At 39.6% G+C, this 24,382-nt stretch overlaps 1 protein-coding gene across 1 annotated transcript; it reads left to right on the top strand.

The window, feature by feature from the left end:
• The first annotated feature begins 764 nt into the window (after positions 1 to 764).
• LOC106177179 (uncharacterized) lies at positions 765 to 23,684 on the top strand. The gene is made up of 28 exons (XM_086996486.1): positions 765 to 1,151; positions 5,901 to 8,395; positions 8,652 to 8,816; positions 9,053 to 9,164; positions 9,608 to 9,756; positions 10,552 to 10,639; positions 11,216 to 11,389; positions 11,690 to 11,861; positions 12,212 to 12,392; positions 12,675 to 12,795; positions 13,169 to 13,303; positions 13,425 to 13,684; positions 14,048 to 14,216; positions 14,595 to 14,849; positions 15,152 to 15,381; positions 15,700 to 15,812; positions 16,234 to 16,433; positions 16,780 to 16,896; positions 17,279 to 17,398; positions 17,702 to 17,830; positions 18,121 to 18,243; positions 18,593 to 18,715; positions 18,884 to 18,987; positions 19,422 to 19,534; positions 20,028 to 20,221; positions 20,617 to 20,803; positions 21,263 to 21,558; positions 22,023 to 23,684. The coding sequence occupies exons 1-28, from the start codon at positions 1,046 to 1,048 to the stop codon at positions 22,634 to 22,636; spliced, it is 7,245 nt and encodes a 2,414-aa protein (XP_086852612.1). The 5' UTR covers positions 765 to 1,045; the 3' UTR covers positions 22,637 to 23,684.
• The last annotated feature ends 698 nt before the right edge of the window (positions 23,685 to 24,382 follow it).

Genomic DNA, 24,382 nt, shown 5'->3' with positions numbered 1-24,382 from the left:
AGTATCATTAATAAAAAAATAATCAAAAAATAAATTAATCAGCCTGATGTCATGCTGAAGATGACGAAGTGCGGTGTACAGTACGTGTACAGTACATAGTATTATTTTTTCAACACATTTAATTTCAGATGGAATACATTATTTGCTCCCCTTAAAAAAGGAATAAATGAATAAATTAAAACGAATGGATAAATAAAAGGAAAAAAGAAAAAGGAGCGTTTTTATTTCTTACACTCACAATTTACTTCGGGCTAAAATGTAAGATCATATTTGATATGTTAACATATTTATATGAATGCTTATAAACACTTAATTAAGGCAAGGTCCCGGCAGCAATGTTTGACAAGCCTAGCTTTTCACTTAACTCCCTATTGCCGACCGTGAGTCAACATTGGCAGACTATTCAAGATCATTCGATCAGTGATTAGAGATCGTTAAAAAAAGGGAAAACATTTCATATATATTGAAATTCGAGTAAACTAGACCCAGTAAGGTCGAGACAATTTCATCACAGTTCCCCTTAGAGTTGTGTATTCTTACCTCGGGCCTTTTGCATTGGATTATACCACAAAGGGGCTCGTAATGTTAACAATAGTTTCCTTCCCAGTAAGACGCACCTGAGTAGAAAGCAAAGAAATCTGATTCTATGTCAGTGTGATTTAATCTGAAGCGTAAGTATGCCTTTCAAATCTCCTCAATGGGGCCTCTCCTATAAAAACAGCTCCCTTTCTTACTAGTGTTTTGAGCCAGGTAAAACTGCTGTGGTTACGATACGGACTTGTTTGTATTGACAGGTGACTTATGGTCTACTTTTAGAAATGAAATCTTAAAAGCAAATTCTGCGAAAAGGTAGACCTGTTGTTGAAAGTTTATGAGCTCCAAGATGGAGGACTTCTAGAAGAGGGAGAATTTCACGACGGTTTTAAAGATCAATTTCAAATTCCACATGACAAGTAAAATGCACTGGAACTGTTCACACCTCTAAGGTGTCGGAGGGAATTTGATATTACACGGTTTTTACAGTGGTAGCTCAATTTTCCCCAAGATGGCGAAGATGAAGGTCTGCGTCCTCTTCCTGCTTGTCCTGGCGGGACTATCTGTTAACATAACGGGCCAAACAACGACCTGGGATTATCAAAGTTCTAGTGAAGGTACGTTTAAAACCACATTTTGAATTAATGAGTGTGCCATACCCACCCCTCCCCGTCTCTCCCTCCCTCCCTCTCTCTCTCCCTCCCTCCCTCCCTCTCTCCTCCTCTCTCTCTCCCCCCCCTCTCTCTCTCTCTCTCACACACACACACACACACACACACACACACACACACTACCCTGCCCTCAATAACTTGCCCCTTTTGTTCGGATAACGGATACTTTAAGTGAGGGAGGGATAGCCGATCCTTTAAGAATAACATTATAAAAAGTTTTACTTTTTACGAACGTATGTTCAACAAACTGGGTTAAGTCTCCTTTTAATGACTTTTCGTCACACATGTTGCACTGATGGGTATCAACCTACTTATGCAAGTGTAAACTTCTATATATGACAATGCAGACGAACAATCCATGGGCTTTCCATATAAGATAAAACAATGCTAACATATCACTGTTGTTAAGATTTACTTAATTTTTGTAATGTTAAAAAAGACAAAAAGTCCTCTCGCACATTTACTAATAGAGCAAAAATTGCACTTGTATGTACCCAATGGGAACGTTAACTTTCTTTGAAAATACCGAATATTTTATATACTATAGATATCTGAGTGAGGGGGGGGGCGCTTAGAGTGGGAGAGAGAGATTTTATCAGCTTTAACCCGGCTGTGATTTCATTGTGTCTCTGGTATTGTCTGAGACATTGTCTCACGCAGAATAGGAAAACAAATACGACTAGGGTATTTATCCCGACACTGTATCTCATTTGTCAATATATGGTCGAAGGTAGACGTTAAAGGGTTTGCTTCATGCCGTCAGAATGGCCTGAACGGAACATATTCTTCAGAAAACATGCCCAACTAACGATATCTTTATCCAAATACACAAATTAAAAGCTCATTTTGTAAATTTTTGGCTTTAAAAAACGTCCTATTTGCTCGGCCTGGGAGTTAATGAGCTACGTGGTCACGTGGTCCAATGACGACAATCGAGCCACTGGAGAACAGAGCGTGCTTAGCTGTCAAACTGAGCTGCATTGTCTACCTGTAAGATGACTTCTCTGGCTTCTGATAAAAGTTTTTACTCATTCAAATCTCTTACCCGAGGGGTCTAAATCCTCGTGAAGCTGTGTAAAACCATTTCCCGTCTAGTCATTTCTTTAACAAGCATTTCATTATGGTTATCCCAAGTTGTATAAAACACTTCATTTGAATGAGTTAAGGGAAATGTTGATTATTGCATATGAGGTCCATGTTATTTGTGAAATTCAATTTATTTTATTAAACCGCTGACACTCCGTCTTGCATACTTTTATTAAACTGAGGTAAACAATGCCCGTTACCTTTACAAGTCCTATCTTAATCATCCATCTAACTGGAACTTCCTTTACCTCTTAATTAGAGGGTTAAATGGCATTCAGTTTGTCTTGCTTGTATCGAACGCACTCTCTATCTAAGCTTTACTCCAGTTATCTCAGGTAAAAATCTACCTGTGCGTTACTTACAAAGCGCAGCTCCCGTAGACCTGGGGGTACTAGATAAAATCTGAACACCAGGTTTATCGAGGAGCTAGAGAAAGAAAGGAAGAATTTTTCCTGCACAACTTCATAGGAATTTTAACACGGACTTGATCCAGCTTAGACCTCCAAACTAACAGGGTGACATGGGCAATTTTCACAAACAAATCATAAAACTATATTTCAGTTAACCGCCTTTAAAATAAATATACCGTTCTGGGTAAATTAAAATAGTTATGAAATCGCAAGAATATTTTTGACTTAAATGATGATTTTATTATTAATGGAAATTAAGCTACTATATGAGGTACATTTGCTGTGATTACGCTGTCCTTCATGTTTTGCGTAAGTCTACATTTTGCTGTATGTGCTTGTAATCTTTTTAAATACGTGCGTACAATTTTTGCAGGTCTGGTTACCCCCCTGTTATGTGATGAGAGTATTAATTTGGCAATTAGTTCCTTAGCTTATTTGAATAGAATTGCAGTGTAAAATTTTCAACAAGATGTTGGCGAAATAGCCCATTACTCTTTGTAGGTATTCCCCCCGTCAAAGTTTGTCTAAAATTATCTTTCAATCTTTACTCTTTCAAAGACAGTATAAAATTACCTGACATATTTTCGTGTAAACTTAATGACAAGCCAAGTGTCTCCAGTTCATTCCGTACTCAATTTTACCCAAGCAAATTTTTTTCTTGAGTAGATCTTTATAGCACGGTGTTATAGGCTTACAAATTTGCAAAAAAAAAAAAAAAAAAAAAAAAAAAATTGCGTACTGACGCAGAATTTGCGTTTCAAGTTATAAAATAATCAATCTTTTAAATTATTTAATATTTCAGATGAAATAATCTTCAGAAACAAATCTTCAAAGCATAAACGAATTAAGATAACGAACCATTTTATTATAGCAGTTCCCATTTTTTCTTTAATATAACGCTCTTTTTCCTGTTTTTCCTCAACACGTTTTCTTCCACGGAAGCTTCAAGATACCCTGAGAGCAATTTCTTTTATTAATGTTCGCGACCGTGTTTGAACTTAATTGTTTAAGTATTGATATTTAACGTCATTTACAAATACCAATAAAATAACCCCATGAAATAAATGAGATATATTGAAAAATATGAAAGCCCACCAAGACGAGTTTCATACCTGTTATTACCTGGCTTGGGAATTGCAGCGGTGCATAATTAACAGGTTTGTTGTAAACGAGCTTTTGGTCAACTACAATGCATTTAAAATGCATCAGCAATCAGTAAGTTTGCCAACTGATGACAGTTAATCTGAAAGACTACCAGCTCTTGATATGATCTAAACCACCTGAGGTGACCATGATCTAGAGCATCGCAACTATTGTCACCGAAGTTAGTAAGTAAGTCACGGAAGACCGTCACAGACAAAGAAAGATTGTCAACGAGAGCTGCAATTTTGGTGAATCCCACGTCAACACACCGAGGCATAACGAAAATTCCTCAACTCCGTTCAACACAACTTTCCTTAACTTCTCCGACTGTATGCCCATGCAGCTCAGTTGAGTCTCATAGACCTTTATCGTGATTGTCGTCACAGTACCACGTGACCCAGATCTGTTGCTTCATTTTTGCATATTGAGGTGAGGTTTACTAAAACGCTTTTTTTCTTCTAATAGATTGTTTTTATAATTTTTAAATGGCGGGGATCGATTAAAACATACCTCTAGTGTATAGATTGAGTGCTGTATCTTCAAAATTCGAGAAATGGATTTTTACATGAACATTGTCCTTTAAGTAATGGTGGCATGGGCCCTATAGTCCTAGTGGGTTTGAGGTTAACAAGCTGAAAAGATTTCGGAGAATTTTAGGACGTCTATTCCCATATTTACAAACGAACACTTTCAGTTAACCCTAGACTTGGGTTCATTAGCTTATGAACCGAGAATAATGTTTTTTACGCTTGAAGATCGCCATGAAAGCTATATATGTATTTTTCCAAATCATCGGTGTTGGTTTACATTTGTTTAAAATGAAACAACTTCAGTGAAAACAGAAGGTGAACTGAACACTTCTTCCCCGGTCAAGTGAAGATTTCATATAGTTTTTTACACTGGTTACTGCAGTCGTGAGAAGCAAGGGGAATTTACCTGGCTACATTTTAAAATGATGTTAAAGGATGTTTTCACAGAAAAATAAGCCAAGTAAAATGAAGTCGAAATTTAGTACTTCTTTGCATTGTTTTCTAATGCTAGTGCACAGAATAATTTTTATAGTTTCAAATCTTGTATACTGTAGGTGCCATTTTTCATTCATATCTAAATTTCATTTTTCATTCATATCTAAATTTCATTGGAACATGGCAGCTTATTACCCTAGGTTCTAGATTCCAGTTTTGCCGGCTCGATCTTGATTTCATATATATATAATAACCTATATCAGCAAAACTGGTGTTGAAGCCCGTTTCACAGTGACTCTGACAGTCAGGGTACAGCTTATAAGTTTATTGAAATACACCATTTTGTCTTCAACTGTTTTCATTCAACAATGTAAATCCATCACATATATTTTTAATAATTTGTACTATATATCTATTATCTTAATGTTTTAGGTGTTTATATATTTACTTTATCTGACGTCATCTATTTTATTTAGTTAATTTACCCTTGTTAAGTCTACTGAATATTTTAAGTGGATCTAATTAGATTTTGAAAAAAAAAATTCATCAAAATTGACAGGTCTATAGCCTGGAGGTTCGGGGGTTCGGAAGAACCGCCCTTATTGTCGGGAAAAATGTCCATTCTGCGTAAAATTCGATCTAGGTGCACAAAGGTTTCATTGTGAAAGGCCCAATTTTTCAGAAAAAAAGTACCCCCTTTTGAAATAGCCGGCTACGGGCCTGATAGGGACAGCCATATGGCCTTGCACCGTATGTAGACTGAAATTATAGTACTGGGGAATTTTCAATGTGGATAGTGAATAAGTAGGCCTATACCTTTAAAGTGATGCACTTTCCGTCAGGAGGTGAAAAGTAGTGCACATTTTTTAATTTTTCAGAAATAAGTGCTAGGCCTGGTAAAGGCTGTGTTTGCTTTTACCAAAATTGCTGCGTATCTGTGTTAAGTTATTGTAAAGCAAGTTTTAAGACTGAAGACTGCAAGTCAACAGTTTTTATATTATTTTACATACTTTCAGTGCATTTCTTATATGGAAATAATTCCTTGGTTTATCTGTCTTTATCTTTGGAATCATCTTTCACGCACATTTCAGCTGTATCTGACTACACACCTTTTGCAAGTGAAGAAACATCATACCCATATTTGGCAAGCAGCTCAATGCCAGCATATGCGGAGTCAGTAGATGATTCAGCGCCGGAATATTCCTTCCAAAGCAATTTGATGCCGGCATATTCGGAGTCAGTAGATGATTCAGCGCCTTACTACTCCTTCCAAAGCAGTTTGATGCCGGCATATTCGGAGTCTGTAGATGATTCAGCGCCTCAGTACGCCTTCCAAAGCAGTTTGGAGCCATCATATTCGGAGTCTGTAGATAATACAGCGTCGAACATGCATTACTCCTTCCCAAGCAGTTCCATACCAGCATACTCGGAGTCTGCAGCTTATTCAGCACCTTACTCCTACATCCAAAGTAGCTCGATGGAAGCATATCCGTCGTCTTCAGGTTATTCAGCGCCGTCCTCCTCCATTGCCAGTAGCTACATCCAAGCATATCCATCGTCCTTCTCCATTTTCAGCAGCTACGTGCAAGGATATCCATCTTCCTCCTTCATTTCCAGCAGCTTCATGCAAGGATATCAATCGTCCTCCTCCATTTCCAGCAGCTACATTCAAGCATATCCATCGTCCTCCTCCATTTCCAGCAGCTACATGCAAGCATATCCAGCGTCGTCCTCCATTTCCAGCAGCTCAATGGCAGCACAGTCGTCGTCTGCGACATATCCAGCGGCGTCCTCCTTCATTCCTAGCAGCTCGATGGCAGCACAGTCGTCGTCTGCGACATATCCAGCGTCGTCCTCCTTCATTCCTAGCAGCTCGATGGCAGCACAGTCGTCGTCTGCGATATATTCAGCGGCGTCTTCCTTCATTCCTAGCAGCTCGATGGCAGCACAGTCGTCGTCTGCGACATATCCAGCGTCGTCTTCCTTCATTCCTAGCAGCTCGATGGCAGCACAGTCGTCGTCTGCGACATATCCAGCGTCGTCCTCCTTCATTCCTAGCAGCTCGATGGCAGCACAGTCGTCGTCTGCGATATATTCAGCGGCGTCTTCCTTCATTCCTAGCAGCTCGATGGCAGCACAGTCGTCGTCTGCGACATATCCAGCGTCGTCCTCCTTCATTCCTAGCAGCCCGATGGCAGCACAGTCGTCGTCTGCGATATATTCAGCGGCGTCCTCCTTCATTCCTAGCAGCTCGATGACAGCACAGTCGTCGTCTGCGATATATTCAGCAGCGTCTTCCTTCATTCCTAGCAGCTCGATGACAGCACAGTCGTCGTCTGCGATATATTCAACGGCGTCCTCCTTCATTCCTAGCAGCTCGATGACAGCACAGTCGTCGTCTGCGACATATTCAGCGTCGTCCTCTTTCATTCCTAGCAGCTCGATGACAGCACAGTCGTCGTCTGCGATATATTCAGCGGCGTCCTCCTTCATTCCTAGCAGCTCGATGGCAGCACAGTCGTCGTCTGCGACATATTCAGCGTCGTCCTCCTTCATTCCTAGCAGCTCGATGACAGCACAGTCGTCGTCTGCGATATATTCAGCAGCATCTTCCTTCATTCCTAGCAGCTCGATGACAGCACAGTCGTCGTCTGCGATATATTCAACGGCGTCCTCCTTCATTCCTAGCAGCTCGATGACAGCACAGTCGTCGTCTGCGACATATTCAGCGTCGTCCTCTTTCATTCCTAGCAGCTCGATGACAGCACAGTCGTCGTCTGCGATATATTCAGCGGCGTCCTCCTTCATTCCTAGCAGCTCGATGGCAGCACAGTCGTCGTCTGCGACATATTCAGCGTCGTCCTCCTTCATTCCTAGCAGCTCGATGACAGCACAGTCGTCGTCTGCGACATATCCAGCGTCGTCCTCCTTCATTCCTAGCAGCTCGATGACAGCACAGTCGTCGTCTGCGATATATTCAGCGTCGTCCTCCTTCATTCCTAGCAGCTCGATGACAGCACAGTCGTCGTCTGCGACATATCCAGCGTCGTCCTCCTTCATTCCCAGCAGCTCGATGGCAGCACAGTCGTCGTCTGCGATATATTCAGCGGCGTCCTCCTTCATTCCTAGCAGCTTGACGTCATCATACTCGGCGCCTGCGAGCAGTTCAGCTGCACACTACTCTTTGTCAGGCAGTTCGACATCTTCATATTCGATGTCGTCAAGCAGTGTGACAGCAGTGGCCAGGACTTCGTCTGGAGCAAATCTGGCATCATCATCCTCAAGCATTGCAGCGCAAAGCTCTACCACACCGGCCTCTTCTAGTTCGCTTTTCAGTTCCTCATCCGTGGTTGAGACGACCACTGCGACTGTCTCAGCTGCCTCATCGCCAGAGAACCAATGGTGGAACGACGCACGGCTATACCCCTTTGGTGAGAACGCTGGAGACAGCACTACAGAAGAGGAGTTGCCGGGCCAGCTTTCGTGGTCTTGGTGGAGTTGGTGGTACTATGACTATGTCTGTCTCAGGGTTAACCTACTTAAGGCAGGGTTTCCCTTCTTTAACGGGAGGCACTACAAGATTCATGTAAGTTAAAATGTTTTAAAAATTAATGAGATCTTTATTCATATAAGTTCAAGTGAACCTGACACCCCTTTTTACTCCCGCTTTTACTAAGTGAATCAAGTTTTTGAATACACATATTTCAGACCAAAATGGTACACAGATTATTTATGTGACTCATCAATATATGTATTTTGTAAATGAATTATTATTATCATCATTAATAGTATTAAAGAAACATGACATTACTCAATCCATGAGCCCCGTTTGTTTTCTTCAGATTTGCAACAATGGCGTCCTACAGTTCAACTATGGATGGAAATTCAGCTGGCCGTGGACGTTTGGCACACGTTACTGGATGGACCGCTATGCTCTGATTGCACCGTTTTGGGGCCGCAGTGACGCCACTTTATTTACACGGTGGAATGTGAATAGGAACAAGACGGTAACTGCATTATTATTATTATTATTATTATTATTATTATTATTATTATTATTATTGTTGTTGTTGTTGTTGTTGTTGTTGTAATTACTCCCCGTCGCTATTGAATTGTTTGGGCGATGAGCCTCCCGTAAACAGTTGCTGTCTACGCCACCATATGCCTTAATTTAATAAGACGGATGTACATAATACCCGTCTCGTAAAGTGTTGAGATATACATGTAGTTCTGTCCGTTTCAGCTTGTGTATTATCACGTGTATGAGATGAATGACGAGAAGGCTGGAACAGAAGCCATCATTGATCGAGCTTTGTCCGATATTGAAAATTCAAACCAAAACCCGTCGCCAGGAGGTAATTAGGTTATATACAGAATTAGTAAAAACGAAGACTGTTATTTCTTTTAATTAATGATAATTGTGAAATTTTTTCATGTTATGTCAAGTAAACGTAGTGATAAGAAAGAGATAGTATCCATTTCCTTTTTTAATGCTGATATTCTTTTTTCTCTGGTAGATCGTATCAGTAAATGGCTTTGTCTTCACTGTGAAATTACTCTTTGATATGTTTGCAAGAATCTTCCCAGCAAACACAGAACGTAACCATAACGCAACCATAACGTTTATTGGTTATATAAACGTTATGGTAACTTTGTAATAACGTTCTGTGTTTGCTGAGTTAATCCTTCCAAAGATTCCAAGTCTTAAAGAAATTGTCAATCAAACAAACACACAAAAATACAATGACACACATAATTCATCAGCTGACGTCATCTACACTCGTTTTCCTTGTTCCAGAATTCACCCCCACCTGGGTAATGGTGGTCACGTGGACCAACCTCCCGCCTTACGTGAGCTACTGCGCCTACTGGAACTGGTACTACTACTATTATTATTATTACTGGAATTATAATAACCCGTGCAGTGACAGGGTACAGAATATGCAGGTAAGAAAATGATAATATCTTATCCAGTGGTGCAGTTCATTTGTGACGCCTTTACATATAACATTTAGACCGTCTTATTGTGCTTTGTAATCACTCCCACTGCGCTGAGCAGCATAGCACTTGCCTTGACTTGGTTACCATGGTGATGGGCGGGAAACAGTGTGATAAGATTGGCACCCTATGGTGATTTTATAGTAATAACACGGTATGCTGAGGTATTACAAACATCTGGACCTAAAATGTGCCAAGAGCTAATAAAATGATTGCGTTTTCAAAATTTATTGATTATTTTTAATACATACATTTCACAGGGCATTTTTCGCACTGCAAAATATTGAATATAGCAGGCCCGAAGCCAGCAATTTCCAAAAAGGTGGATCTTAAACCATGAAACCTTCATGTACCTACGTGTATATCAGTTTTTACCTAGAGCGAACATGTACAGGGGCGGTTCATTTGAACACCGCGAAACTCCCTGGCTACGAGATTGTTAGAATATATATATGCCGTAGAACTTCAGCGCATGTCTGTAACTGGATGGCATATAATAATGTCACTGGGTCCCGTAAAGTAGACAACATAACACTTTTAAATTTTTATTTTCTTTATAAATAGCCGATTATTATTATATGAATATATTTAGTTTTTCATATGTTGAACAGGAGTTCCTACAGTTTATCTCTTAGTGTCTCCCCTAAAACAAAACAGAAAAAAGTAGAGAAATAATAATAATAATAATAATAGACAATCAACAATCCGCTCACACCTTTTTCACTGAGGACATTTTCTCTCCAGGTGAATAACTTCCAAGCCGTCCTGATGACTGACGGCCAGTTTTCCTTTGTCAAATTCATATATCCGGACATAAACTGGTTTTACGAAGGTGAGTGTGGGACGAGAATTCACATCAAAGCTATAGGTTAACTGTTCTTTGATGAAAAATATTGCAACTTTCAAGTACCTAGTAGAAGTTGTAAAGTGCACACAGTGATAAAATGTCTTATTTCTGTTCAAAGTTGGTCTAACTCTAATATCTGAAATGAGAAGAGCCGTGCAAAAAGACCGAAATCACCATTGTTAAAAAAGTGTAATAGTTATTCAAAGTTGCAGTATTACCATAAAGAATAGCCTAGTAAGTATTTCCACTCCAATATCTTTTTCATGTGACAACATTTTCCATTGTTATATATGATCCGTTCGTTGAAGACCCATTTTCCTTACAGAATTCTCCAAGGCTGATTTTTGCTAAAGCTGCGCGTTTCGCGCCATTTTTCCTAATGCTCTTTACGGCGTCCCGGATGTTATTTCCTCGTATTTGGCCATATATTCATGCAGAATCTAAAGTTATGTCGAGTATTACAAGGCTTTGTGTTTTTGTTACAGTCAAACGCTGAGCACTCTTAGTAAGATAAGACAGTTTTTGCTTGACCCATTCATGAAAGACTTCTCATTCTTACAGATTACACCAAGGCCATCTTTGAAAAATTTGTGTCCTCCTCCATACGGTACGGGATGCCAGTGGCGGGATATAGCGCCGGGGACGGAAGTGATTACCGCCAGAACACCTACTACAATATGCCAGCTTCCGGGAAAAGTGTCATGGCGGACTTGGACACTAATAAGGGAAATACTGGTACAAATCTTTCTCTCTCTCTTTGCTACATTACTTGAGCGAAAACTGTATAAACTGAATTAAGAAAGACAAAAAATGGAGTTCTTTCATTAATTCGGTCAGTCAATTCAATAAATGACAGCACGTCATCAGTTTCAGTTGAGTAAAGGGTAACTCCACCCCACGCGGATTCTCACACGTTTTCTTACCTCGTGTGACGTCACGTGATATCGACTGTCTCATTTAACGTTCTCTCGCGGGAGAGTCCCATATACAGAAGCCGTGAAGTGGAACCAATTATTGAGAAATATTTTCCTTTAGGTGAGGCAGGCACCTGGCTGATTCGCCTGGAGGAAAACAGTGGCGAGGGAACCGCCATTTTGCAGTGTTATCGGTGGACGAAGAAAGAGTCTAGACGTTACTTCCGGAAACTCAGTAGGGCTAACTTGCGTCCGTGCCCATGCAATATCAGGCAGGCTTGGTGGGACCGACGGTGAGAACAGAAACCATAGGTGGCTCCCTCTTTTGATGAGAAATGAAACAAGACGAGCTGCTTATGATCTATAAAACATAAATTATCGGAAAATGAATGAAATACTGGAACAAAACTAAACAATTGCATCTGGTCTCAACAGTTTGTTACAGTGATAGAACGGTTATGGGTTATTTCAGGGTTGTATTTTCTCTATTTTAACAAGTTTAACTGCATTTTTTGCCCCTATTTAAAAGATTCCTTGACACTAAGTAGGGTTTCTTGTGCACGCCATATTCCTGTCCACTTTTAATTATATTGTAAGGTGTATGATATTTTCACCATTTGTCAATTGATGATTCTGTCCTCAGGTTTCGTTTCAACTGGTGGAACAGTCAGGACTATAACGGTAATCGAATATGCTACCGATCGACTTTCCGGAGAAGAAATTTGAGACGGAGGTGCTGTTACTCAACTGACTGGTTGTTTTCAAATGACTGGGGCGCTCTCCTGGTTGGTAGTCCAAATGGAGGGCACGTGGTGGATGAAACAGTGAGTATATGTGATTGTGATGTAAGCCCCAGCGGGTGATTTCTCATCACCGTTGTTATAAAGTGTATACCGGTATTTATTTTCAGTGATGTAGGCCACTGGACTGTATAGCGTGAAAAATCATTTTGTCAGAAAATAACCAGTTAATATGAAACTAGTAAAAAGTTTTTATTTAAAGAAACATATAAGATTTGTACGACATCAGCCACTTTTTGATCTCATCTATTTTCATTGTTTCCGGAACATTTTATGCATTGGGTAAACTTTTTTCACTTCTTCCAGAACACAGCTTCAGAGGAATACGGGTATCAGAAATGCTGCGTGGAGAGCACCTTTATGTGCCAACTTTTCTACGTTCTTCTACCATCCAACGACTGCGAGGGATACAGGCCGCCACGACGAAGTAAGTGTCTTGCTGATATTAAATCATGCATACGGTAAAGCGGTCGAATTTCAAATTTAATCCCACCATCCTATCTATCAATGTCAAAATGTAAAGTTCCTCTCCCTTCCTCCATCCCCGCCACCTCCCAAGCTTGATAAAACTCCAGCCATTCTAATCCCCTTTAGGTCATTGCTCGTCATGTTAATGTGCTGAAATTTTCAGACCCACCTGCGTCGAGGTTAAATTTTTCCGCACGTAAACTTCATGTTGGGGCAGAGGCAAACCTTATAAAACTGAAAGGACTATTATTAAAAGATGCATCAATTCTTTGCGCCAATACGCGTTCGTGACGTCCCAATTTCCTTTTAATCATGACGTCATATCTTTGCAGGGATATTCTGGGGAGACCCTCACCTCGTTACTTTGGACGGTCTGAACTACACCTTTAACGGCCTGGGAGAGTTTACATTACTGGAACTCGATAGCGGAGAGATGCAAGTACAGGCACGGACGAGAAGGGTTTCGGGTAAACAGTTTATTTATGTACAAGTAAGCCTGGTCAGTCAACAATGCGAATTACGCATTTTAATGTTGAACGGTGAACCCTTCAATATTTAATATGTATATTACATACGCCCATTTTTCAGAAACCTCAACTGCTACTATCTTCTCTGGAGTTGCGATGCAAGTGGTCAACCAGACTGTTATTCAGGTCAACTTAGTGAACGGGACAGAGGACGAACTGGAGGTTTTCATTAACTGTTCTATGATTGATATTGGAAACTTCACCAACGACACCAGCACACATTCCTCGCTGCCTGATACCGTGCTTCTCTCACGCCCAGAGAATAATTCGTTCCAAGTGACGTATGAAAACGGAATAACCGTATCTGCGAAAGCTGTTAAGGTAACAGTTAAAGCTCTGAAAATTATGATTGAAATTCGATTCCTTTGCAACAAGAATTTTTTTCTTTTGGGTAACTTGGAATTTTAGTTACTATTCCAAAGAACAAATATCGTGCAAGTGTGGGTTTGGCCAAAAGACGTTGATAATAAACATAAGTTAGCAATATTCATAGCTCAGGTCATTTTTTAGTTTTTATTACGTCCGTTTGCTCTCAATTAAATCCATTTTTCAATATTTTTTTTTTCACACAAAAAATGGAAATCCAATATGATAGATTCAAATACATCAAATAAATTGTACAGGGGTTCATTAGTTACCGTTACCGTTCTGACTTCTTCATGTCGTAAATTCATTTTCTTTTAGGGTGCATTATCCATAAACTTTGACGTCCCTGAAACATTTGAAAATCTCACCAAGGGCCTGATGGGCGTGTTTAACAGCGACAAAAGTGATGACCTCACGCCTAGCAACGGTGCACCAATACCTGAGACGTCATCAGAAGGTGATATATACCACCAGTTTGGAATGACATGTAAGTAGTTTTGGACTGAAGGATAGCTAAAGGAACAAGTTGTTTCTATATGTAGGCTTTCATCATGAAAACTAATAATAAGGTTAAGTTTGTTTTTTGTTTATAGGCAAAAAAGACGGTACCCCACAAAATAAAGTGAGATTTGTAATATCATTTTTGAGCGTTATTAAAATACGTAAATGTTTCTTGGTCAGAACAGTCGTATCTATTTGAAAAACAAGTTGGTCAAAAGTCGACAGTAGGCCATACAATTTCCAAACAAAATTATTATCTCCTTCAGATACACGGTTCAGTTTGGTGACAATGAAGACAATGCGATCACAATGCTCTCTCAAAATTATTTAAAATTTGTTAATTTGTTTATGTCATTTTCCTTAGGGATGGTTACGAACGAAACGACCATATTCTGCTACCAGGCTGGCGAGAGCTACGAGATCTACAACTTTCCTGACTTTACACCCATGTTCACTGACAACATAACGTTCGCTAATGCTACTCTCCAAGCGGCAGCTGAAGCCCTCTGTGGATCTGATATGTCATGCCTCTTTGATATAGCCCAAACCGGAGACCTCAGTTTTGGTGCAGTAACTCTCAGCGAGAAAATTGCCAGTGAAAAAGCTTCGTCCGAATTAGGTGAGATTACATAATTTTATTACGTCAAATTAGGCTAAATTAGTCTACAAACGTGTGAATCGTTAACATTTAACTATTAAAGCTATGATTAAAGTATCCATTGAAGCCTGACTGTAATTAAAGTAGCATTTAATCATTTTCACAAGTTCAAAAATGTACCTCTTCGAACGAATTTTCCACCCCAAATTTCATATATTCTCTCTCCAAGTTCGGTCTACGCAAAGTTTCCTTGAAAAATAGCTTCTAATATTGATAATTAAAAAAAAAAGATAAAATAAACAGTTTTTGTCTTTTTCACATAGACAATTTCCCGCCAAAAATCACCGGGCCAAGATCGCACAAGGTCCAGCGTGGTGTATTCACCACCATAACAACCAACGTGTCAGACGCAAATGGTGACACAATCACATGCCAGCTCGAGACAAATGGTTCTACTTCTGCCAACCTATCGCAAGTTTCTGGCGACGAATTTAACGTTGGCATTCTCATCAGCTCTTACTCCGAGGAGTTAAATTTAAAGTTGATAGCAAAGGTACAGTGGGTGTTGTGGTCCGTGTATGAGAGGGCAAATTAATTTCTTTTTCACTAGAATATTTCAAATTTGTGTTTTTTTTAACGCTTACAGAAAGATGCACGTAACTATTCTTGGAACACGTAGTGTGTTTGATTATTCAAAGAACACTATTCAAAAAGCGATACATAATAAAAAATAACAAAAGATAACTTGCAAACAAATTAACGAATCTTATACATTCATGCATGTATAATAGCTGAAGTTATATCAAAACCTTCTGTTTGCTCCATATTGTTTTAACTATTTGCAAGAATACTGTACATCTATTTCCCGTAGGACCCAAATGACGCCAGGAGCACTTACCAGCCAGTGATAGAATACTGTCCTTGTGAAAATGGTGGCACTTGCGCATCACTCACAGCTACCGAACTGGAAGAAGCGTCTTCATAGTAAGTTTATTCAACAAAATTGTCACTTTGAGAACCATCTATGCAAAACTGAGTTCAGACTATTTCCCAAAAACTTACACACATGTTTACTAACGGGGTAGTATTTATATGTTTGAATGAGCTTGAGCTTGAAGATCAGTGAACACATATATACTGAAACTGATCGTCAGACGGTGAATTTACAGGTATATTGAGGCAACAACAATACCATTTAATATGTTTGTGATCGCTTTGCGGCAGAGTGACGTCGGCAATTAATTAATTGATGCCACCACGAGTGAGAATGCGGCAATCACATTGCCTATTGCCATCTTTATGTTAGCATTCCTGTCCTCATTTGACACCATTTGCTCTATTTAGGTATCATTGTAGTCCTGGGCCTATAGATTCGATTTTAACTCTACAATATACATTTCTGTAGCTTCATCGTCATGGAATGCACTTGTCCCGACAGTTACACTGGAACGTACTGTGAAAGTGATATCGACGCATGCGCAGAGAACGCAGAGCCCTGTTATCCCGGGGTTCGTTGTCAAAATGACCCCCCACCACGCAATATAACTGGGTACACGTGTGGGCCTTGTCCTGAAGGGTATTCTGGGGACGGGCAAACATGCGACGGTAAGGATACAATTGTACATGTGTACAGGGACTTGTAATTATTGGTCGATTTGTTAAAGGGATACCAATTGTTTATATGTAGTCGGGAGAAGTGCCATAAAACTGATTTTCTCGGGTTAAAGTTTCCAATGGTGAATGAATACGTTCCGACATTCAAATTTAGTCCGTGTTTTATTAGTATTATTATTTGGGGTTTGCAATAAGTTTTTAAGAGATTATTTCGGAGGGTAGCCATCTCTGAAGGTCCAAGTGGCCCGATGGCAAGCAAAGGTTCCAGAATAATTGTGATAACCCCTGCTTTGATGGTAAAATGAAATTTCCTAAAGTTCCAATTTGATCTTTCCAGATATAAACGAATGCGTGAATGGCAGTAGCTGTGAGCACATCTGCGTCAACATTCCGGGATCATACGCTTGCTCTTGTTACACGGGCCATCAGTTGGCCACTGGAGGGCGTTGCGACGGTAAGAGACAAATGTCTGCACTTTTACCTTTGCTGGTTTGATATATATAATCAGTGAAAAGAGACTCGAACTTTGAAGCAGCATTTATTGTAGATGTATTTTATAAGTAAATATAAATAGTAGAAAGAAAGCGCCCACGTTTCTGGTTTTGAAATAGGCTTTCGACTGAGATTTAGTAGTGAGCAGTGTTGGATCTCCGCTGATACTAAATTTGCAGATAAAACGAAAACACAAAATTACAGCAGCTTTTTTTAAATCTAAAATCACTTAAATCACATCACAAGCTTTAATTAAGGACCTGTTGTTTCGAATTAAATTGTTTCATAAAAGATGGTTAATGTCTGTTGACCTTATGTAAAAGGTACACACGACGGTATTTCAGATGTAAATGAATGTGTCCCAGCCAGTGACTGCTCTCAGACCTGTATTAACACGCAGGGTTCCTACACCTGTGGGTGTGACACCGCCTTCTCCCTCCAGGCTGACGGCAAAACTTGTGCTCGTAAGTATGGCGTTTAATCGTTTGATTGCCATGACATTTGAATAAAAAGCAGTTACTCGTAAATGATATAAAGGCTATACTGGTATATAGCCTTGGCGTTTGTACAAAGTGTCAATGAGAACGAAAATAAACAATCTGCGTTTTAAAATTGATTTGAAATGTTGCTTGTTCTTACAACACGGGCTAACAATTGGCAACTGGCAACATTTATTTTTCCTTTTTGTCTTAACACTTTTGTCGGTTTTGTTCTGATATCCGATCCTCTTCATCGTTTGAAATGTTCAAAATGTTATTCTATTCCAGCGACCACGGCTTGCACCACTAATATCGGCTGTGATCTGGTGAATGGCTGGTGTTACGTAGATTCGAACAAAACCAATCAGTGTAGTTGTAAGAAAGGCTACACTCTTACTGGAGGAACCCAATGTAACGGTGAGTGACAGTTACCGAGCGTCTGGGCACGCGCGACGTTATCATGGAGACGCAGGGTGCCAAAGCTAAAGGTGCTATTTGCAAGAGGATGTCAATATGATTTCAATTTGCCCAGCTCTTTTAAATTAGAGGTAGAAAAACAATAGAAGCCACCATCTTACTGAAACTGTCACGGCAGTATTGAAAAAATATATAGGCCCCCCATATCAACTGCTATCTAAACAACAGCCAATCAATTTGATGTTTACTTCAGTAACATCATTTTAATTTTGTTCTGTTATTATGAGCAGATGAGGACGAGTGTTCTACCGGCGCGAACAGATGTAACCAGCAGTGTGTGAATACTGTGGGTTCCTACAACTGCTCTTGTAACGGAGGCTACACCATGTCATCTGATGGCTACACCTGCAAAGGTACGTTGATTTCCCGACTTTTAAGTTGTCTCATTAAACCTCATTTATATATTTATTTGTATTTTACTTTGTTTGTTTATAATATTTTTGGTTGTATACTTGTATGTATTGCAAGATGAATATAAAATACCATTCCCTGATATATTAATATAAACATTAGATCTTTACTTGTTCCAACATTAAGTGAGCTGATTGAAATTAGTACATACATGTATTTTTGCTGATGGTGCCCCTCGATGATAATGAGCACTATTCATCTCCATGGTGAATGGTTACATATGCATTCGATCACATGGGGATCAAACACTTCTAATATGTTAAACTAAAATAGAATATTTCCATGTTATAGACATAGATGAATGTAACCAGCTAGACTCAGTGTGTAATTCCACACAGTCCTGTGTAAACAGTCCTGGTGGATATAACTGTACCTGTCCTACAGGCACCGTGGATATCGGGGGCCAGTGTAAACGTAAGTATGTGTGTTAACAGCATGTGTATGAACACTCCAGGTGGATATAACTTAATCTAGAATGTTAAAGCATGCAACAGTATTCGAAACTTTTATCGTTGAAAAATTCTAAATTCACACAACAACAGGATCATTTTTTCATTTGATGCTTTCATTTGCTCTGTTTAGAGTTGGCTGATGATGTCATGCCTGCCGCCGAGGAGACCAGGACTCCAAGCACAGCCGAGAGGGAAAACGCTGTTAAAATGTCCGCCCTGATGGCTTTATTAGACGTAAGTTTATGATGCCATCATCTGAGTACTTAATAATAATAATAATGTTTAAAATAGTTATAAATAAAGGTCTCTGTACGCCTTCTTTGTACTATAAATTAAATATTGAATGCATATAAAAAGATATTGTTGAAAGGAAATCAGATTTAATTTCTTAAAATAAACATTGAAAATGCTCTTTAAAAGTCTATTATGTAATAGTAGTGTTCGTCGTTGTTTTTATTTAACTTCTGTACCATGGCTATTAATATGAAGCTGAATCTGGACTTGTATTTCCTCTTTGAAAGTATCAAATAACCTGTTAGATATAACCAGCTGAAATATATCAATAATATCCTAAGTGAATGAGATATTTACTTTGAAAATCGGGTAGGTCAAAAACCTGTGGCCAGTGTTATAAAAGAATTTATATTTGATTCGTTTTTATTGGGCAGTACACGGTTGCCGTGGATACGGCGGTTGCCACGACGATAGCTTCCGCAGCAACTACATACTGCTCTGGAGGGAACTGTACTTTGATCACTGGAACGACGACAACACGAAGAAGGTGGGCATTTACATATAGCACGCTTACAGTTACCAATATGTCATCGTTGAATGCGGAATTTGTTTATAAGAAATAGTGATTCTACTCACGTTTGAAATTGTATTTGGCAAAGAATCTATAAATTATAATTGACTTGACGGGGATTTTTACTTGCAATAGTAAGTTTTCCATTTACGATATATATATATGATTGGCCAGTTACCGTTTTTAGATATGTAAAGAATTAAGGCCTGTGTTTTCTCGGCTTCCCTTTAGGCTTATATTCCAGCTTACTCTTCACTATTGAGCGTGATACTAGTACACTCGTTGCTATGCTTTATTTGATTAGCATAGTTATTTATGTACTGGATAATGTAAAGTACGTAGCATATGTACAATTACCAAAATTCTATATTGTAGAAGTGATACTTTCAGTGCACTTTGAATCAGAGAAAAATACAATTTATATTGCTATAAATAAACGTTTACAGAAATTACGCACATTATTTTGCAGGAGGTCCACCTCTACCCCTACCTTTAGCTACAACTTCGTCCTGCGTGTGCCAGGTTACCCAGCAACATCTAGCGATGTCCCCACCTACATAGATCTGGCCTATTACGTGCTCACAGCCACCGGGAACATACTGCCTGCCGCAGATTTGGTTGCCGTCATGCAGGGCGCGCAGACAGATCTTCAGATCGCTCTAGGTAAGGGACCAATGGAAATGAAAATTATCATTTCCAATGAAAATTATCAAACACAAGCCGGAATATTTTCATACCGATAGCTTACGGCCAAGCTGGACGTAGGCCTTTATTAGACTGATGTGAGTTGATGTTGACACTCACTGACCGCTAGGTTGTATAGGGGCCAGGCCCCTCTTATAATGTCAGGTAGATCGACACCCCCCCCCCCCGTCCCTATTCATAGGTGGCTGGTGACGGCTGATGTTGATAGCCTCTCTCGTATCTTACGCGAGATGGCAGATGACTCCGATTTGCTTAGTCGACTACTCGATTTCAAAGGTTTAAGCCCAGCGCAAGTACTAATTTTTACTTTTACGAAACATACCGCTGGTTATCATATAACATTTTATTTCTAGGCAATGTCAGTATAACACAGCTTGGGTTTCTGGTGGTACCCGTCACTTCCAACGCCACAAACGCCACGACGTCGGTTGTCATCTCGATTTCATACAACGTGGAGTCAACGTACTGGATATGGGGAGTGGCTATTGGTGGAAGCGTGCTGCTGATTATCATTATTGTCGTCATCGCTGTTTGTGTCAGGTAATTTTTTCCCATTAAGATGTCTATTCATATTGTTTTGTTGTTTGATAAGGAAGAATTTGTTGCATTTAAGGCGATGAATATTTATTCCATGAGGAAGTCATACATCCATACCGGTACTTGAAGTTCAATTTGTGTAGCCTGCTTGACGTGGCACGCCTTCTTGAACTCCCCGCGCTCTCTTTCAACATTTAAGACGTGCATATTTACAATTAAACAGTTTGCACAGTTACTTTTTTTTTGCGTCAGAGAATTCCACTTTTTTTCAAGAAATCGCATTTCCAGAAAAACCTGATTCCCCATAGGCCCCTATAATATAGTATAATTTACAAATCCAGAAACTATCCAACCTTGATAATTTGTTCATAATGCCTACTTTATACCCGTAACGCTGTCGAAAAGATAAAGGTAGGGCCCGCATCGTAAAATTCATTTATATAGTTGGGTTTATTTCTACAGGAGATATTATGCATCAAAATCTATGGTTGTGAGCACAAGTCCTGAGCCGGAAGAAGATAACGGGATTGAGGCCACCCACCGGAAAGTGCCCCCACCGTACCCCATGGTAAGCGGTGCTGCTATCCCCGTAGCCTATAAGGGCAGACGACCGTCACACCCCAATGCCTTGGTGATCGAGAGTGACGTAGATAACTTGGACGATTTCCAGGATGACGACGATTATGACCAAAGGGAGCGTGGCGACAGAGCAGGGCAACGCCAGAATGGGCGAGATTATGACGACAGACGAAACAGAGGTAGGTTCGTTTCACATATAACAATCACGTTTCAGCGGGTCCTGAGGTAATTATTTTTGAAAGGAATATCTAATCCAAATTGTTTTTTTTTTTTTTTCTAATTTTGCTTGAAGAATTCCACCAACACTGTGCTTGCTAATTTGAAAAGTGAACGTAGGTCTACTTCCGTTATTGCTAACATGTACCAGTGCCATTACCGCTATTTTCATATGAAACGGTCCATGCAAATAACAATGTTATCCTTGGGTAAAATACTAGTATGTCTCTTACATGTACATTTGTGGTGCCAGTAAAACTTTGTATTCTTCTCAGTGCGCTGACCATTATTTATCTTATTATTACCTGTACCAGTATAAATTCTGTTGATGCATGAAATTGGAAGAGCTGCCAACCACGTTACATGTATTTAAATAATGCACCAGTGTTACAATAAAAATATCATGGAGTTTTTTTCCTTGTCTCAGGTCCAATAGGTCGCGATGATTACTACGATGATGATTACGATGGCTACTATTACGATGATCGGAGAGGCAGGGATCCTCGCGACCGCGATGACAGGAGAGATTACAATAGTCATAGACGCTACGATAGTCCTAGGCGGCACGACAGTCCGAGGCGATACGACGATAGGAGGCGCTACGACGACAGGAGAGACTATGATGACCGCCGAGACTACGACAGAGGGCGCTACGACGACCGCAGAGACTACGATGATCGCCGAGACTACGATAGAGGGCGCTACGGCGACAGGAGAGACTATGATGACCGCCGAGACTACGACAGAGGGCGCTACGACGACCGCAGAGACTACGATGATCGCCGAGACCACGATAGAGGGCGCTACGGCGACCGCAGAGACTACGATGATCGCCGAGACTACGATAGAGGGCGCTATTCACCACCACGTGGTGGTCGTGAGGTGGCCCCGCCTCATGTCGTTAAGAAAGACAAATATGGAAGACCAATACAGGAGAGCACAGGAGCTGTCGGGAATAAAACCCGTAAACCTTCATCTCCGCCACGCAACGCTTGGGGGAACGGTGCCAAACGAACACCGCCACCTGCTTATGACATTTAGTTCAGCAATCAAAAAGGAAAATTGCGAATAAGGGCTGAACCTGGGCTATGGCCATGCTTCTGATTATAAAGACTATTGAATGGAATGTAATTATACGGCACGTACTGGGTATACTCTTGAAGATGAAGTATTTACGAAGTTCTGTGGCTCAAGCTATCATTCCAACAGCTGCATATTATATGGAAAAATGCGAACGCACGCCGTGAGGCCAGCGATGCCTTAAAAATGGAACGTGCCAAAATATTATCATGAATTGACGTTTTTGCATGCGTGTCATTTGATAAAGAATGACGGTGACGATGAACAATGGATAGAGGATAGAAGAGAATTATTGACATTGACGTCGATTTTACTTCTGTGATACAGTCTCTGTTTAGGCCTGGCTTATGCCAGATTTGAATTTGAAGTACGTGGTATATAATTATGCGTACGGAATACCCATTGGTTCTAATGTGGTAAATGTAAACTTTACACCACATGAATGTTAATCCAATATGCCATATGAAATAATATTTTTGAAAATATTTATCCAAGCAAAATGTGATTGAATTAAAGCTAGAATGAGCTTTTGTTTGTTTGTGTGTATTTGTAAATGTAGTTTTGTGTGTATTTGTAAATGTAGTTAAAACAAGGTAAAGTGTGTATCATAATTATAGATAACGATAGATAATGTTCGTGGCTTGTGAGGTTGGCCCTTTCTAGCTACCATGATTTTCACGGAGGCGACAGAATCGATTTGTGGCGTACAAACCTTTGTTACCAAGTCATATGTAAATTATGTTAGTCAAACTTTTCTAAATTGTTATTTTTCCGTTGTTGAGGAAACAAATTTCAATAGTCATGATACTTTGATTGCGCAGCTAGATGCTGCCGTACATCTCTCCAGCCTTGACCTTTCCTAATTATCAGCTCGTTTCTTACTAAAAGACGCGAGAATGTTTCAGTTAGTCTTATTAGTGCATTATTGAAAAATATTTTTAATTTATAAATTTTGTTATTAGTTATTGTGATTTGATATTTGCATTATAATAAATGTGTACTTGTTCGACGTGCCACTCTTTGATGCCATATGTATAGTAACATACCATTACGAAACTTTGCATTCGCCAAACTTGATTGATTTCCCTCACCTAGTGATAAAACCAAACTACTGGTACATTAGGTATAAGGTGAGAATCGTGAAAAAAAAGCATTAAGTAAAAAAATCAAGAAACAATCTATATGAATCCGTGCCGTCCAGTCAGAATATTTGCATAATGACGTCATCATTTAGTTGATTTCTGGTGGAGAATAAGTTGTAAGGAGAGAACGCAAAGAGCCACTATTTTGAACAATACAATTTTGTTTGTATTTTAAGACGCTGTGGTAATACTACAACAACTCTGAGATATATAGTGTACATTGTAGAGGCATATATTCAGTCAACTTCAACTGTGTTTTGAGAGATATATAATTTGATATTGATGTTAACAGTTGATGTTAATAATTTGGATGTATAATTTTTATTTCACCAAATATAACATTTTGTCTACATAATGTTACACGTGTTGTAGCTATATACCAACGATACATAATGTTACGACTCCGTCCGCAATTTTTGCTTTTTCGTTGCTGTTAATTAAGACATATTTTGAAATTTTGTACATCAGTTAAAGCTATTATACTCGGAAATGGATATTTGCATGGTTTTTATTTTTTTACTATACATACATGCATTTTGTGTGTTTTGATGAAGACGTGCTTCAT

This window comes from Lingula anatina, chromosome 10 (genome assembly GCF_051362555.1).
Source record: "Lingula anatina isolate TDL-2025a chromosome 10, LinAna3.0, whole genome shotgun sequence".
In the NCBI taxonomy this organism is placed as follows: Eukaryota; Metazoa; Brachiopoda; class Lingulata; order Lingulida; family Lingulidae; genus Lingula; species Lingula anatina.
This window is presented reverse-complemented; position numbering and strand designations above follow the sequence as displayed.

What these genes read in the sequence shown, in the direction of transcription:
- LOC106177179 (XM_086996486.1), top strand. Translation starts at nt 1,046, where the DNA reads ATGGCGAAGATGAAGGTCTGCGTCCTCTTCCTGCTTGTCCTGGCGGGA. An exon ending in AAAAGCTTCGTCCGAATTAG is followed by an intron (nt 14,850 to 15,151) that starts GTGAGATTACAT and finishes TTTTTCACATAG; the next exon opens with ACAATTTCCCGCCAAAAATC. An exon ending in TGACGGCAAAACTTGTGCTC is followed by an intron (nt 17,399 to 17,701) that starts GTAAGTATGGCG and finishes ATTCTATTCCAG; the next exon opens with CGACCACGGCTTGCACCACT.